This window comes from Gossypium hirsutum, chromosome D08 (genome assembly GCF_007990345.1).
Source record: "Gossypium hirsutum isolate 1008001.06 chromosome D08, Gossypium_hirsutum_v2.1, whole genome shotgun sequence".
Lineage (NCBI taxonomy): Eukaryota > Viridiplantae > Streptophyta > Magnoliopsida > Malvales > Malvaceae > Gossypium > Gossypium hirsutum.
This window is the reverse complement of record NC_053444.1, coordinates 66859567-66876619: the sequence shown is the minus strand read 5'-3', so window position 1 is coordinate 66876619 and position 17053 is coordinate 66859567. Positions and strand designations below refer to the sequence as shown.

Sequence of the window (17053 nt, the reverse complement as noted above, 5' to 3'; positions counted from 1 at the left end):
AATATTTGCTGTCGCTATAAAGTTTACGAATATTTTTCTTGGTAAATTAGTCACTAAATTATAAGTAAGTTATCGTTTTGATCTTTTAATTAAAAATATTACAATTTAGTCATTAAACTATTCAAAATTCTCATTTAAGTTTACGAATTATTCAAATATTTTTATTTAAGTCATTGGGTTGTTAAGTTTTTTCTTTTAAAGTTCTACTAGCGAGCTTCAAGCAACGATTCAATAGTCAGTATGGTAGATCAGTACTCATCGATCTAACGATTAGTGTTAGAGATCGAAGAAAAAAGTTGTTTGAATTTGACTTGCAGATTTGTAACGTCCAAAGGTGTTTTCGTGAAAAAACTAAACTGTAAAAGAGGAGGAGAAAAAGAACTTTCAAATGATGTAGACAACATGAATAAAGAAAGCGACGTAGCATCCATTTTAACAACCCAATGATTTAAATGAAAACTTTTGAATAATTCAGTAACTAAATTATAATTTTTTAATTAAGTGACAACAAAATTTACCCATAATTTAATAACTAATGATATAATTTACCTTTTTTTTAACTTTCCATTTGAAGTTATTAAAAAACCTTTTTACTGCTTAGAATTATATTTTATATATTATTGTAAAATATTTAACTAAATTTAGTTTCATTAATGTTTGAATCTTTGAATTTACCAATAATAATTTTCTCACTTTCAAAAAGTACAGTCAAATTCTGCTATCAATTCCTAAATTTTATTCAAGCTTGCTATAATTTAATTAATTTTAATTTTTATACCTTTCGAATATAGTTTATGTATTTTTTAAAATTTGAAATTTCAATATTGATCAGTAACAATTAAATTTTTTTATTAGTTTTATATTATGCGTAAAGTTGTAAATTTAATGTATGTTCTTTAATTGGATTATTCTTAATCCTTATAATTTTTGAATTTCAAATTTTAATATTGACACAAATTTGCTAACGACATTAATTAACTTTTTTGTGAATAATACGTGAATTTTAAGATTTGGTGTCTATATTTTTTTGTCCACTTTGGTACTTAAACTTGACAAATAGTTTTATTTTTGTCCCTGAACTTAAAAAATGTATACTTTTGACTACGTAGTACAATTTTCAAGTGTCACACCATCAAATTCTGATAGGATTCAAGTTTAAGAATCAAAATGGACCTAATTACAAAGTTCAAGACAATGTTCTAAAGCAGACATAATTACCAATTTCAGAGACTAAAATTTATATTAATCTATTTTTAAAAAAAGGTAAACTATATTAGCTACCATCCAATTATGGTTTTTTCTTTTTTATCACCAAATTATTAGTAAATTTATTTTTTGGTTATCAAACTATGAAAAGTTACAAAATAATCACCAAACTATTCATTGAAATTTGGGTGTTTCAATATTTAAGTTACCCGATTGATGACAAAAAAGACGAAATTAAATAGTTAAGTGATCAAAAAAGAAAAAAATCATAATTGAGTGACCTCTATTATAGTTTACCCTTTTGAAGAAAAAAAAGAAATTAAGAGTCAAAATTTCAGTCTATAAAAAATGAATAAAACATAGGCAAAAGACATTAAACAACAATGTGGCCGATTCCATTGACAGAGTAGAGCATATGCAGAGAGCAGCACTGACCAACAAATGCTTATGCTTTTAAATACTCCATACGCTCTCTCCCTTTCTCGCTCATTAGCTTCTTCCTCTTTCCCTTCTCCTCCCACGCGCCGCCTTCTTTCCATTTCTTCCACTTTTGCCCTTCCTCCCCCTCGATTCCCCCATTCCTCCCTCGTTTCCTCGAGGGTATCCCCGTCTTTTCGCACCCAAGCTTCAGCCGCCACCGCGACCATGGGTGACGCTCCCGACGTTGGTATGGACGCTGTCCAAAGACGCCTCATGTTTGAGGATGAGTGAGTTTTCCACTTTCCCCCGATTCCCCTTTTTTTCGCCCTTATTTACGGTTTTGCCATTTTTCCATTGCCTTCTGTTTGATGCTATGTTTGATTACCGAGGAAAATGATGGATAAAAGAAGGGAAGTTTAAGCTAAAGTTAACTGAGTTCATTAGGTTCCCTTTTTTTCTTTTTCTCTTTTGAAAATATATGTTATCGTTTTACAACCAACGTAACTGAAATTTAAGCTTGTTTAATAACTTTGTTGATTGAAACCCAGTTTTATTTGCCCCTTTTCTTTTATCAATACATATAAATTTCACGTAGACTTGTTGTATAGAATAAAGCATACCTATATGTGTGTTCTAGCTGGTAAGCATTGAAAGTGGACTTAAACTGATAATTTATTTAGCTACATGATTTGATGATTTATGAGATTGGAACTTTTGTAACTCTGGTTGGTGATTCAAAGGGAAAATGTTTGGGGAACCTCTTTTGTAACAGAGAAATAATTTCCCTTTTCTTTCATTGTGTCAGAGGCTGTTAAAATTTGAGCCATATTTGTATATTGACTGCTGAAAATTATTTTAATACATCAGCGAAAAAATGGAGAAATATTTATTAAAAACCTGATACTATGACCATAGTTTTATTCATATTATTGGATGATCATCTTTTGACGGCTGGATATATCGACTGCGAAAAATGAATAGGATGATATTGCTAGCTAGTCCCATATTAATTAATTAATATTATTATTATTATCTTGGATGCTATCTATTTTTTATGGCAGTTATGAAGCCTAAAAACAGAAGCAACCTGACTGTATGTAATGCTAACATATGCTTCAGAATTTTTTATCAGTCCCATACTGTATGTAACCTACTGGCCTTTGTTTCGATCTTCTTGTAGATGTATTTTAGTGGACGAGAGTGATAATGTTGTTGGCCATGAATCGAAGTACAACTGTAAGTAAAATGTCTATGATGCAGTTTCCATGGGGCACAGCACTTTGATTTTCATTATTTTTTTACTCGCTTTTTCTATGTTGTATATGCTCACTTTCTTTTTCCTGAAGTTCAATGGACTGCATATGATGTAATCAGGTCATGAAAGAAACTTGTTATTGTGATGACCAAATAACTATGTTAACCGTCCAGTCACAAGATTAGTTATTAACTGAATTATGACATTTTCTTTATCTAGCTATTATTTATATGTATTTCCTCTGAATTTCTTCTTGTTTGGCACAATATAGCATTTGCACCGCTGAGTCTAGCTTCTGTGATGGCCATCACTGACAACAAAGTCTGAGTATGTTGTGATATGTTGTAAAACGTTCATATGAAAGTTGGTAAAATTTCTTAGGGATTCCATAAATGGTTAATAAAAGAGTCCTCCTTTTATATGTGAGATTAGAAGGACATGAGGAAGCTCTATGGTTTTATTGTGTTCCTAATATTTAATTAGTTTCACTTTTCTCCGAGCAGAGATTGTACGCAAATATTAAATATGGTACACCGTTTGAATGTAGTCCTGCTTTGATACTTAGTATATTGATGTTGAGATTATGATATATTTGCTCCATTGCTATACTTGGGACTTCCATAAATGGTTAATAAAAGAGCCCTCCTTTTACATGTGAGATTAGAAGGGCACGAGGAAGCTGCATGGTTTTATTGTGTTCCTAATATTTATTTAGTTTCACTTTTCTCTGAGCAGAGATTGTATGCAAATATTAAATGTGGGACACTGGTTGAATGTAGTCCTGCTTTGTTACTGAGTATATTGATGTTGAGATTGTGATATATTTGCTCCTAATATTTAATTATTGAGTGTTAATATTTTTAAGTTGGCATATTATCTTGATTGGTGGAAATCATATTATTGTTGTTTTGGTGTTGAAATAAGAAAGATGATCCAGTATTAAATTTGTCGGTGACTTTCATATAGAATGGGCCTATTAATGATCTTTCAATTTGTATAAGATGGAAAAGCTTGTTTGTAGAAATTTCTTAGTACACTGGAGCCTTAAACTTATTCAGTATTTTGCAAAACCCTGGTTATACAATTGGCTGAGCCTGAATTATTTAATGCTTTTTAATTTCTTTTATAACATTAAAAAGAAAAACCTTTAACATTGATCTTTATCAAGAACTTTGGTTATGTAAATCCAATGAGCTTATTCATTAGGCTCTAAGATGAATCACTTCATGTGCATGTGGGCCCTTTATTCTGTTTATCATTTAAGAAGTGAAGATAAAAAAATGCTTGAATCTCTGGCCTGGATGCTGAATCTTTGAGTTTGTGTTTTACATTTGCATTATGGGAATTAAAGGACGATAGTCTCTTTTTCTGCAGTCAATTTCTTCAGTATGTTGCCTTTATTTTTGCATTTTTAAAACCGTTTGAAAATTTACAGGTCATTTGTGGGAAAAGATTCTAACTGGAAAGATGCTGCATAGAGCATTCAGTGTATTTTTGTTTAACACAAAATATGAGTTGCTCCTTCAGGTAAAATGATAGAATATGGATAGTTGTGATATTTAGAACTGTTGTTTCGAACTTCAGCATTATAATGACCATGAAGCAAACATGTTATGCCATTGAGTGTATTTATTTGCCTTGTTTTCTTTATCATTTACATTCATTGGAAATCATGCTTTTGGAATCTAAATCGCTGTCCTTTTTATCATTTAGAGAACCTTACTAGTCCTAAACCCCAAAGTAAAAGCAGAATCGATAATAGTCCGAAGTTGGATAGGCTGACCACTATTAAGTCAATTTCTGTAGGGTCAGTTGCTTTTACTTATGGAATGGTTGTTAAAACAAATAAGAGAAAGTAAAAAAAAAAGTGGGGAGCAGGATATTGTTCCTGGTCTTTGGCTTTGCCTGGTAAGATGAAAGAAAAATGGAAATATGGAAAATTGAAGGTGTAGAAAAGTAGAAAGATAAAAGAACATATTTTTTCTTTCTATTGGTGTGCTTGGTAGGAAAAATAAAAAAATTAAAAGAAAAAGGTAATTTTTTTTCATTCATTGCTTGGTATAGTTGAAAAATGAGAAAAAAGAAAATGCATAATTTTGAACACTTAACTTACATCTCTCTCTTTTTCTCTTCTATTATCTTTCCAATTTGGAATGATTTGTTTTTATGCATTTGGAGAGAACACTGTCATATTTCCTATTTCCCATCGTTCCACTTTCTGTTTAACCAAGCACACCCTTAGTGGAGCTAGCTAGCACCTCTAACTCCACTCTTAATTTCTATTTTGGTTCCGGCTATGACACCAAATACATTGCATAGCATTTTTTTTTTTGTTCTTGTTTGTGCCAATTCAAAATGTATATGCTTGATAGCATCATAGCATATGCTAGTTATGCTTTGTAAATATTCGATGTGGAAAGTTTTTTTCACTTGCCTTTCCTTTCGGGTGCTTGGGCAGCAACGATCTGCAACAAAGGTAACATTCCCTCGTGTCTGGACAAACACCTGTTGCAGCCATCCTTTATATCGTGAATCTGAGCTTATTTCGGAGAATCATCTTGGTATATATCTTCTGCACCTGTTCAATCTACCAGCACTTTTTTCTTACTGTGGCTGATAAAATTTTCCTATTTCCTTCTCTAATTTTCTGCTTACAGGGGTGAGGAATGCTGCCCAAAGGAAGCTTTTGGATGAGCTCGGTATTCCTCCTGAAGATGTTCCTGTTGATCAGTTCGTCCCACTGAGCCGCATGCTGTACAAGGCACCTTCTGACGGCAAGTGGGGCGAGCATGAACGTAATACCAACACTCTCTCTCTGCTTAACATTCAGCACTAAGTTTTGCATATTTGGTCACTTTCAAGTCTTTTAACCGCCAAAAAAGTTTTTTTTTTGGATACAATGCATACATTTGCCTATAACCTCCTAGCCTTTAAATCTAAGGTAGATACGTGCTTAAGCATGCTCGAACTTATGTCATCTGAATTGTTGCAATAGCAACGATGCCAACTGAGCTAATGCTCAATCAGCAATCAAAAAAAGTTTTGATGGAAAGTTATTACAGTTTACAATTTACAAAATATATATTTCAATAGCTGGTGTTACAATTATTTTGTATCGATTTCTTGGCCCACCAATTGGCATTGTGGATATTACATGACCCTGTTCATTATTTTGCAGTTGATTACCTCCTATTCATTGTCCGAGATGTTAACGTTCATCCAAACCCTGATGAGGTAGCAGAGGCTAAATACGTGAACCGTGACCAACTGAAGGAGTTACTGCGTAAAGCTGATGCTGGTGAAGATGGTTTGAAACTGTCACCATGGTTCAGACTCGTCGTGGATAATTTCTTGTTCAAGTGGTGGGATCATGTCGAGAAAGGGACCCTGAAGGAAGTAAGTGACATGGAAACCATTCATAAGCTGTGATTTAAGATTTTAGAAGCAAAAAGGACATGAAACAAAGTTTGTCAATGGGTACTTCCAGAAAGAAAAAGAAAAGGTTTTAATTCCAATAAATTGCAGGTTTGAAATAGTTCTTAAACATGCTGGTTTCTTAATGTTTGTAAGATCATGTTGCTGCTAAATTTTGACTTAAATGTTGCAAACTATAAGGGCATGTATTTTAGATTTGAGTTCAATAAAATAAAAGGTTATTTCTTTATATACATGATCAAGCACCCTTCTTATTGTAGCTTCGGATGATAAATTTCGAATTGCTATTTTATGGATTTTGCGCAGATATGATTTTTTTTTTCTAAAAAAAGGTAGAAGCATGTGCTGGATTGTGTTATTTGTGTTATCTGTATTTTTTGAATTATTTAAATTTATTTAATTGATATAAGATATGAATTTATTTATTATTATTTAAAAATGCGATTTTGTAGAAAATTTTTAACGAACATTAGATTTTGTAACACTAAAAAGAATATTTTATCTTAAAAAATATATTTTTTTAGAATTTCTCAATAATGAATAAACTTATATTCTAATACTATTGGAAGTGTTCAATCCTTATGACAAATGACATCATAATAACATTAATTATAATTTTAAAAAAGAATATTTTTGTATTTTCATAATTAAGTTGATAACTCGGTACACAACTTAGTAAATAGTATAGTATAGTAATCAATACGTTTTTTTTTCAAGATTTACCATATTTTCTGTGTTTTTTATTTTCTTTCTTCTCTTCAGAAGATTTCCCTTAAAAATATTAAAAATAACTATCTATGCTTATTTTTAAATAGAAAGATGACATAATCTGGTTCAATAGCAAATGTAAAATTTTACATAAATGCTCAACTTATTAGTAGTAAATAAATATTCTTCATAAATTAGAATGAAATAGGACAAGAATTTTTTTAAACAAATTATATTAAAATAAATTTATCTAATGGTTTAATACAAGGATTTTTAAAAATTAAAGTTATAAATGAATCATATTTCACAAAAATTGTGCCTACCAGTAATCACCACAAGAGCACTGGGAATCTCTAAAATGATGAAACCTCTTTGCATCTCTTACAACAATTTCTCTTCCCACCACTTTTGACATAAACTTGAATGCATTATGGCAGTCTCCACAGATCCTAAGGTTCTTAAATACCCTGACCGTGGCTCCACGAGGAAGCCTCATTAGTGCGAAAGCTACGGCAAGCTTCTCGCTGTGAGCAGACAAGACACGTTCTTTCTGATCAGACTCTATATCATGTAACACAAACTTTGTGTCCGGAACATAACCTAATCTTTTCATTTCCGGCACCAATTTGTTAAGATAACTGTACACTGCTTGCACCTCAGGGTGCACTGTGTCATCAACCAAGAAAACATGGACTTTGTTCTCGACCTCTACCCAACTACACCCAGGTTCCTTGCGTACTCCTCTATCTCTCATTAGTTTTCGTGCGTTTGCGGCATCATTCCACCGCCCAGCAGTAGCGTACATATTAGACAAAAGCACGTAGCTTCCGTCATGATGTGGTATCAGTTCAATGAGTCGTTCTGCGGCTTGAATCCCCAAATCTACATTTCCATGAGTCCGACATCCAGCCAAAAGAGCCTCCCAAACTGCCGCGGCCGGCTCAAAAGGCATTGATGAAATCACATCATTTGCTTCTAGGAACTTTCCAGCTCGACAAAGCACATCAACAAGACGGGCATAATGATCTTCACCTGGGGTTATTCCATAAAGCCTATCCATTAAATTAAAATAATATTGGCTTTCTTTGACTAGACCTGCATGGCTACATGCAGATAGGATTGTTAGGAAAGTAATCCGATCAGGTGATATGCCTGCCTCCAACATCTGCTCGAAAAGTTCTAATGCCTGAATACCATGCCCATGCTGGCCTAGAGCTGCAATCATGGCATTCCAAGAGACTGAATCCAAATAAGGCATAGTAAGGAAAAGTAGATTGGAAGCTTCCACAACACCACACCTTGCATACATTGTAATCAATGCATTTCCAGCCGAGAGACTTGAATCAAGCCCCAAACGAACAAGTTGAGCATGGAGTTGACGTCCATTTTCTAGTGCTCCTAACATGGAACAAGAACTGATTGCTCCAGCAAATGCATAATCACATAGCTGAAAACCCTCTGATTTCATCTGGTTAAACAACTTCAAACCCTCTTCCCCAAATCCATTTTGTGCTAATCCTGATATCATTACATTCCATGTTAAATGGTTCCTCTCAGGCATCTTACTGAAGAACAACCTGCCTTCATCAATACGACCGGCATTCACATAGCCAGATAAGATTGCATTCCACGAAACAATGTCTCTTACAGGCATGTTATCAAAAATCCGCCGTGCCCAATCCACTTTATCACATTTACAATACAATGTAATTAATGCATTATTCACAGGCAACGAAAAATCAAGGGTAGGCTTAGCCTCTGTCCTCAAAACGTAACAATGTACTTGCTTCCCAAGATAAAATAATCCAGCATTAGCACAACAACTAATAACACTGGTATATGCAAATTCATCAATTTTAATTCCCATAAAATACATTTTCCTAAACATATCTACTGCTTCATCATAACGATTGCAATGTACGTACCCTGAAATCATAGCATTCCAAGCAACTGCCAACTTTTCACTCATCCCATCAACCAACTCTCTAGCTGCATCAAGTTCATCATTCCTGACATACCCTGTAACAATCGTTGTCCATGACAACTCATCTTTCGTATCTATCTCATCAAATAACTTCCTAGCTTCAAACATTAGTCCACAGTTAACATAAACAGAAACAAGTGCATTTAAAACCGAAGTAAAAAACCCTGTACCCGTCTTCAAAACTAAGCCATGCAATTGCTTACATTGCATTACTTTATTGAAAACACGAGCTAATCCACCTAAAACAGTAGTGAAAGTAAAATCATCGGGCCTAAATTCATCACGTAACATCTGGCGAAACAGTTCAATACAAGAATTACCATCTTCATTGCGCAAAAATCCTGTGATCATCGCGTTGTAGAAAACACTGTCTCGGATGCTCAAAGGAGTTTCTTCGAACATTTTCTGCGCTGTTTTAACGTCGCCTGATAAAGAATAAGCTAAAAGCAAAGATGTTCTTGAAGCTATATCCGGTTCAGGAATTTGATCGAACAGGTGGCGAGCATAGATAATCTTTGATGATTTACTATAAACATCAATGAGACGGTTGAGAAGGTGGCCACGTGGGTGGAAACCAAAAGTTATCATGTGAGAGTGGATGGTTTTGGCTAAGGAAAAAGAGGCCAAAGTTTGGGGGTAACATAGTTGCAGTTGAGAAGCGTAGCGGTTAGCTACAGTACGTATAAAATCGGAACCCTTCATAGTCAGTTGATTTACCAGAATTCACAGGTTCGTTCATTTACCAGCACTAGTTCGTACCTTAGCAAGCAAGCTGCCGCGACCACTGGTCTACCGGTCTCCATTTAAGCCAACAGGGAGACAAGCTCCTTCGAAGCTTTTAAAATATATAATTTGCCCTTTAACTTGCTCATTTGTGTTCCTAAATTTTTGGTACCTCCACATGTGGCAACCTTTAATTGTAACAAATTTTCTTTACTAAAAATATTCAAAATTATATAATATTTATATTTTGTAAACAATTATTAAATATAAATTATTGAGTTAATTTCATTAAGGATAATATTTATTAATTTAATTAATTTTAAGATTACAATAACAAATGGATTAACATTATTAAAAGAAAACATGTTCAACAATTTATTGAATTAATTTTTATATTTTGAATTTTAAAATTTTAAAATTAATTTTTTTTAATTTTGATAACGTGATAAAAAAATACAATTTTTGACTTTTTTTTAATGTTTTATTTTAATTTATACCTTTATTCACTTTGATAAAAATTTACTCCAATACTTCAAAAATAAGGATATTTTTTTCGGTGGCCAAAATGAAAATACCTAAAATTAGATGACCAAAATAAAAATATAAACATTAACATGTACAAGTTAATTTGCATCTTAGATCACCCAAAGTAAAAGTTGACTGACAAAGTAGGTTTACCCAAATTATTACAACGTTAAAGCCTACAATGAACGACGAAATATTAATGTCACAAAAGTAAAATAAAATGTATAAAACCTTAAATATAATTATGGTTAAATAAAAAAAATCAAAAGCATGAGTACATGGATCTATTTGCAATACAACAATTACTAAAGTAAATTTGTATGTTCAGACAAAAATATTTGAGAATCTCTACCTTTGTTGAGAATAGAAGAGCATTGACCCCTTTTTCATGGGTTCAACTTCAATCGTTGCTGTAGTTCACCAACAAGATTACTTCTAGGAATCACTTCCTCGTTGGTGGTTTCGATGTTTTTCAATTTTACGATCCCTTCATTCAGCTCTCGCTCGCCCACGATCACCATCCAAGGGATCTTTGAGTCTATGGCATATTCGATGTGCTTCATCACCTTTTTATGAACCTTGTATTCTGCTTTGATGTCTACGTCCCAAAGCTCACTGACCAGTTCTGCAGCTACAGCGAGTTTATCCCCCAGGACAGCAACCAAAACTTGGGTTTCCGTGGCTCGGACTGCCTGCAAGTGCCGTCCCAAAAGTAAGTATGTCAGTACGAGTGGTGGTAGACTCACGAATGAGTGTTATATACATGTATGTGTTTGCCACGAATATGCTGAACTTTTTTAAAGCTTTTTCAATGATTGGAGGATCATACCATACCCGTATCCAAATATACATAGGACAAGGGTGTCAAACATGGTTACTTCAAAAAGAAATGAGTCAACAAAGGAAATGATACTGAGAGAATCCTTTCGCACCACACTTAATGAATATATATCTCAAACATCTTAGGAATACAAATCACCTGGTTCTGTGCTTTCTCTTCCATTATGGTCAACACTCGTTCGATTCCAAGACTCATGCCAACGGCCGGAACCTGCTTTGTGCCAAAATTCCCGATCAGATTGTCATAACGCCCACCAGCACCAATTGAACCAACCTGAAAAGAAGTTCGATCATATTATCAAGGGGCAGCTAAACAACCAACAAAAGAAAAGAAAAGTTATGACATTTGCAGTTAAAAGTTACATTTTCAAAAGGTCCAATGATGAAAACTTTCTTGAATTTTTTGGAAAAATGCCTACAGAAAAACTAGGAAATGGGAGCACTTAATGACCTCCGTTTCTTTTGTTTTTCATGGGCTTAAAAACCTACGCTGATGAAGCGCACATACGCTCATGTACAACAGTTCTACATAGCTTCGTACTCTGGCAGTGGAATAGAACAGAGTAAGAGTCTCTATCACCCTGGGTTATGAAGCAGAGATGGGGGAGGATCTAAAAGAACCGCCTAGAATTCCAAAGAATAAACCAAAGATGAATTCCTAATCAAAAAGTAGTTCCTTCGTCCTTCACCATCAATGGTTATCACATAAAAGTTCAAATTTGAGTATGGCTTGACCCACTATAAAGCTCTTAACATATATTTGATAATATACTACAAAAAAAAAAAACCAGTACAGAATTCATGTATATATACATAGCATTCATAGCCCCCTGGCAGAAAACATATTTACCTGCACACCTCCTTTGAAAGCAGCTTCAAATATGACACCAGTATAATAATCAAGACCTCTGGCGAGACTCAAATCGAAAACCACTTTGTCTATGCACCTTGATTTATACAAAGCATCAAATAAAATGGACAAGTCACCTAATGCTTCTTTGGAAGCATTGTGTTTAAGAAGCTCACTACCCTCAGTTCCTCCCATAATCTTTGACAATAACTCCAGAGGAGGTCCTCTTATCTTCACAAAAGTGCCAATTTTATCAGCTGTCTCAACAGATAACCCCTTCTCTTCCACCTAGCAAGTAATAATTGAACAATTCAAATTGAAACCATCATAACATATAATAAGATAAATAACTAAAAAATGAATATATGCAACACACATAATTTATCCACTAATAAAAAGAGAAAAAGGAACAGTTAGTATATGTCATGAAAAAATAATTGAACGGTGGTATATTTACACTGTTTCTCCAAGAATTTAGATGCTAGATAGAGGCAGTCCTCACCATTTCCTTTTTAACCTGTTCAAAGGATTGTTTGTCTAGCTTGTCAATACTTGAACAAATAGTTCTAAATTTTGCTGGTGGCACACCGCAGATTTCCAGCACTCCATCAAGTAACTTTCGGTGGTTCAATTTTATCTGTCAAAAGCAGATAAAAAGGAAATTAACCAATTTGGAAAGCACTTCGAGCAGTCTTTTGAACCAAAACATGGTAGTAAAAGAAGCAAAAAGCATAATGCTACAAATAACAGGAAAGTGCCTTTGACATCATGAGCTTAGGCAAGCTAGTGAAAATGAATGCTAAAACTGCACCAACTCACCAAAAATTGTAAAAATGAAACATCGAAATTTACAATCGTGCTAAATCTTTTTAAGTTGGAAAAATGCAAAATGTTAAATTCAGGTATAACAGCTCATGCAGGTATGTCAGCCTAAATTGTAAGTTTAGTATAACAACCGAAATACACACTAATTAACACCAAGAAGCTGAATATCAAATACTGACAGTGAATAGAGTAATGAAAATTTACCTCATAATCTCCAATGTTTAGTGCATTGAGTACTTCAGACAAAATTCTTACAACCTCAAAGTCAGGTCCCATCTTTTCATATTGACCAGCAATATCAAAATCACATTGATAAAATTCTCTATATCTCCCTTTAGATGGGTTATCCCTTCTCCAAACTTTATCTATGTGGTATCTTTTAAATGATGTGAGACCATTCATCGCCACATACCGAGAAAATGGAACAGTTAAATCATATCGTAGAGAACAAAGCTCTCCACCCTGTAAACAAATACGACAAAAAGTTAGAGCTAAAACTACATAAACCATACATCTAACTTCTCTACATGGAACAGCCATAATAAACAAATTTCACACAAAAGAAAAAGACATCATTTAAAGGATAGTTCTTACTAACCTGGTCTGCAAGATCATAAATCAATTTTGAATCCTCCCCATATTTTCCGGTAAGAGTCTCCTTCAATTCGAAAGCAGGAGTATCCAGGGCAGTGGCACAATGCCTCTCAAAAACCTTTGTTATAATAGAAAAGGCCTTCTTTCTTATTGTCATTTGCTCTTTCGCAAAATCCCGAGTACCCTAGAAACATCCAAGAAACTTAAATACTCTGCTGAATAAATAAGGCATACGATTATTGCATTATAATGATGTAAACTCGTTATCCTTCTCTTAATGTTTATAACATCAATGAAGATAAACCAACCCAGATGCAAATGCTCAACTCCTAGTTATAGTTTTAAGCAATATTTCCAACAAATGATAACTGAAGCTAATATGAAACAAGAATTATGGTTCAGCTTTTTACCTTAGGGGTCTTGGGGATCCTTCTACTTTCATTGCTCTCCAAAATCTCCTTCACCTTCTTCAACAACCCATCAAAATCTGCACTTTTTGGATCTAAAAATGATAAAAATTTCTCAACTATTTTCTCTAAACCCTCTCCCTTACTCATCAACCTATCCTTTATCATCTCCACAATAACACTAGTTCCCTTCCCAAGCAAAACCTTCTTTTTTTTCTTCTTTTCCGCTTTCACATTCCCTCCATCAAACTCTCCTCCTTTTCCACCACTCTTCTCATTCAAAAACTCAACACCTTCAAGCACGAAAAACGCGGTGACAGCCTCCCACGAAACAATTTTCCATACAATCCCCAAAACCAACTCCACATCCTTCACCAACTTCACATAATCTTTCTCCAGCCCAGCTTCCACAGCCAATTTTACTCCATTTCTCAAACTTTCCTCACTTAAACACTCCTTTTCAAAAATACCCTTTAAACACTCAACACCAACTGAACCCAAATTCGATCTCACTCTTTCCAAACTGCCCTCCCCTAAATTCCTCAATTCAAAGCACAAATGCAGTACTTTTCCCCCTAACTTCTCGCCCGAATTTGAAACCACGCGAATAACAGAATGCAAGCTCTTGACAGCTTCCCTCACATTTCCATAAACAACAGGGATCTTAGAAAACGAGTCTGTGTTAACTTTATCATCACCTTTATTAGAACTCACTGCCAATTTGGAACCGTTAAGTAAGACTTTGATGTCGCTAGAAACCCCGATGTCTTCTTTGGAAACGGATCCGTCGCCGGAATCGGTCAAGTCGAAAGCTGATAAGTTAGCCCTTGCGGCCTCGCAGGAGAGGGCGGCAGATGCTATGGCGACGGTGGATAGAGCTGAGGAGCTTTGGTCCATAAGCTTGCATGATTCAAGTAAGGATGACATGGCGGATCCGCCTTGGTTTACGCCGCCCACCGCCGTGGTATTTTTGCGAGAGTAATTTGCGAAATAACGGCGAAAAAATGGAGTGTCTGATATGAAACAGAACGTTTGAGCTGTTAGCGTTTTTGCGCGAGTAAAATTCCAGCTAGGGTTTTGGTGATTTTTGTTTGGTTAAACTACACTCAATGTCACTAAGTTATTAGTAAATTTATGTTTTTGTCACTTAACTTTAAAATATTATAGAACGGTCATTGAATTATTAGAAAATTTTCATTTAAGGCCCTGAGCTGTTAATGTTGTTGTTGCATGGCATTTTCCATTTAAACTGCTTGCACCAATCAAAAGCTTTTGCTCCTATCCTCTTCTACAGTTTAAGGTTTTTTTAAACAACTTTGAATATCATGAATTTGCAAACCAAAATACAAGCAACAATCTTCTCTGATTTCTGGCATTGACCGTGAAATTAACTTGGATCTAGGTATGTTCTACTCTTCGATAGATACTGATCCACTATATTGATCATCAAATTGCCCCTTAGAACTCGCTAGCTAGACTTTTAAAAAAAACAAACTAATAACTTAAATAATAAAAAATTTTGAATAGTTCAATGACTTAAATAAAAAAATTTATTAATCAAATTATTATTTTGTAACTTTTTAAAGTCGAGTGATGAATAGATAAATTTATTAATAGTCTAGTGACCTTGAATGTAATTAACCCTTTTCGTTTTTGTTAGCCTTTGTTAAGGTTAATGTAATTTTAGCCTTGAACTTGCGGATCAAGTTCAATTTAGTATTTATATTTTTTTATTCATTTCGGCTACTAAGTCTATTTTTGACTCATTAACTCGAAATTTGTAAATTGTTATAACGAACACAATTCCAATGATTAAAATAGACTTAATTATCAAGTTCAAATACTAAAATCGAAAAAAAAATTATAAATACTAATATAAATCTAATTATCAAATTCAACCATTAAAAACTTTTTTTAACAAGAGCATAAGTTGACTAAAGTTTGAATTCAAGATTTGATTAGACTTATAAATCAATCTAGTTTGATTTCTATTCATGTTGTGGGTTGGATTAATTAATTATTTATTTATAAATTTAAAAATTACAATTTCTTCAAAGTTTTTATACTATTAGTATATTTGGAATTTAATTCTCATATTTTATTTTCAAAAATTTAGTTTATCTACTTTTTTAATTAAAAAATTTAAGTCCATTTATTAATATTGTTCGAATTCTTTTATACTGGTGTGGCATTTTGAAAAGTAAAATAAACTTAGAATCTACTTAACAAAAAAAAACATTATAACGAACATGAATTTAATAATGAATTTTTACTATGGTAACAATTCTTAAAATTCACATCAATTAGAATAAAGTATTTAGACTAATTAATGGTTATAAAAGTTGAGGTATTAAATTATATCAAAATTAAAGTATATAAACTAGATCTCAAATTTGAGTGAAATATAATAATCAATTTGGAATTTAACCACTTTTATAATCTAGAAAAGTAGAAGGATTGGAATTGAAATTTACTTATAATGTTCTCGTGCCAAAAAAAAAAAGACGAGTTCCATTGTGGAAGACTTCCTTTTATATTAAAAATCTTATTGCACACATATGCATGTGGAAATTATAGGTTTAAAACATAAATGTGTGTTTAAAAATAGCATACAATAAATAATGAAACATATACATCAGATAAACAATACTAAATGCACTACAATTATATATAATAGTTTTGCCAACAATTGTTAGTATGAGTTGACTTTAGATACAACTCAATTAACAAAAGTATAAATATATACAACTAATGGAGGTAATAACTTATGCATATTAAAATAAAAATGTATAAAGTGTATTAAAATGGAGCTTGGGTTGGGTGGTAATTTTAATGTTGTTTAAATCATGCACATTTTAATTTATTTTTGTTTGAATGAAAAGACTAAAATATCTTCAAATACTATAATTTTTTTATTATGGAAGAGTTTTTATAATTTCTTAACCAAGTTGGTGATTCGGTTGAGGATGTCACAAATTCAGTAAAACACTTTGATAAAGATAATAAATTATGCATATTAAAATAAAAATGTATAAAATTCTTTCAAATGAAATTTTGGCTAAGTAGTAAATTTAATATTTTAATAATTCAATAATTGTTGCGAGTTTAAATTCTTCCATATATATGTTTTAATTGGTTTTTTGTTAAAATGAAAAAACTAAAATGCCCTAAAATAATATAACTTATTTTAATTACGGAAATTGATAACCCGATTGAGGACAACACAAACTCTGTAAAACACTTAATACCTAGTAAGTATAGATACAATTAATGAAAGTAAT

The 17053-nt window shown here is 33.0% G+C and overlaps 3 protein-coding genes across 3 annotated transcripts; 1 reads left to right on the top strand and 2 right to left on the bottom strand.

Annotated features, from left to right (window-relative positions):
• Positions 1-1486: 1486 nt before the first annotated feature.
• LOC107909098 (isopentenyl-diphosphate Delta-isomerase I) lies at positions 1487-6545 on the top strand. Its single transcript, XM_041098934.1, has 6 exons — positions 1487-1913; positions 2807-2862; positions 4317-4408; positions 5340-5442; positions 5539-5676; positions 6060-6545. The coding sequence occupies exons 1-6, from the start codon at positions 1648-1650 to the stop codon at positions 6308-6310; spliced, it is 906 nt and encodes a 301-aa protein (XP_040954868.1). The 5' UTR covers positions 1487-1647; the 3' UTR covers positions 6311-6545.
• Positions 6546-7190: 645 nt separating this feature from the next.
• LOC107909089 (pentatricopeptide repeat-containing protein At1g25360) lies at positions 7191-9918 on the bottom strand. Its single transcript, XM_016836484.2, has one exon. The coding sequence runs from the start codon at positions 9708-9710 to the stop codon at positions 7344-7346; it is 2367 nt and encodes a 788-aa protein (XP_016691973.2). The 5' UTR covers positions 9711-9918; the 3' UTR covers positions 7191-7343.
• Positions 9919-10483: 565 nt separating this feature from the next.
• LOC107909090 (histidine--tRNA ligase, cytoplasmic) lies at positions 10484-14861 on the bottom strand. The gene is made up of 7 exons (XM_016836486.2): positions 13776-14861; positions 13370-13549; positions 12976-13233; positions 12449-12583; positions 11947-12234; positions 11236-11370; positions 10484-10948 (listed from the first exon to the last, which is right to left on the bottom strand). Exons 1-7 carry the CDS (start codon positions 14697-14699, stop codon positions 10643-10645), a joined length of 2226 nt encoding a protein of 741 aa, XP_016691975.2. The 5' UTR covers positions 14700-14861; the 3' UTR covers positions 10484-10642.
• Positions 14862-17053: the final 2192 nt, after the last annotated feature.

Coding starts and splice junctions, on each gene's coding strand:
- LOC107909098 (XM_041098934.1), top strand. CDS start 1,648: ATGCTTATGCTTTTAAATACTCCATACGCTCTCTCCCTTTCTCGCTCA. Junction 2,863..4,316: donor CCATGAATCGAAGTACAACT/GTAAGTAAAATG, acceptor GAAAATTTACAG/GTCATTTGTGGGAAAAGATT. Junction 5,443..5,538: donor TATTTCGGAGAATCATCTTG/GTATATATCTTC, acceptor TTCTGCTTACAG/GGGTGAGGAATGCTGCCCAA.
- LOC107909089 (XM_016836484.2), bottom strand. CDS start 9,710: ATGAAGGGTTCCGATTTTATACGTACTGTAGCTAACCGCTACGCTTCT.
- LOC107909090 (XM_016836486.2), bottom strand. CDS start 14,699: ATGTCATCCTTACTTGAATCATGCAAGCTTATGGACCAAAGCTCCTCA. Junction 13,234..13,369: donor TTTATGATCTTGCAGACCAG/GTTAGTAAGAAC, acceptor ATTTGTTTACAG/GGTGGAGAGCTTTGTTCTCT. Junction 11,371..11,946: donor CTTTCAAAGGAGGTGTGCAG/GTAAATATGTTT, acceptor ACTTCTTTTCAG/GTTGGTTCAATTGGTGCTGG.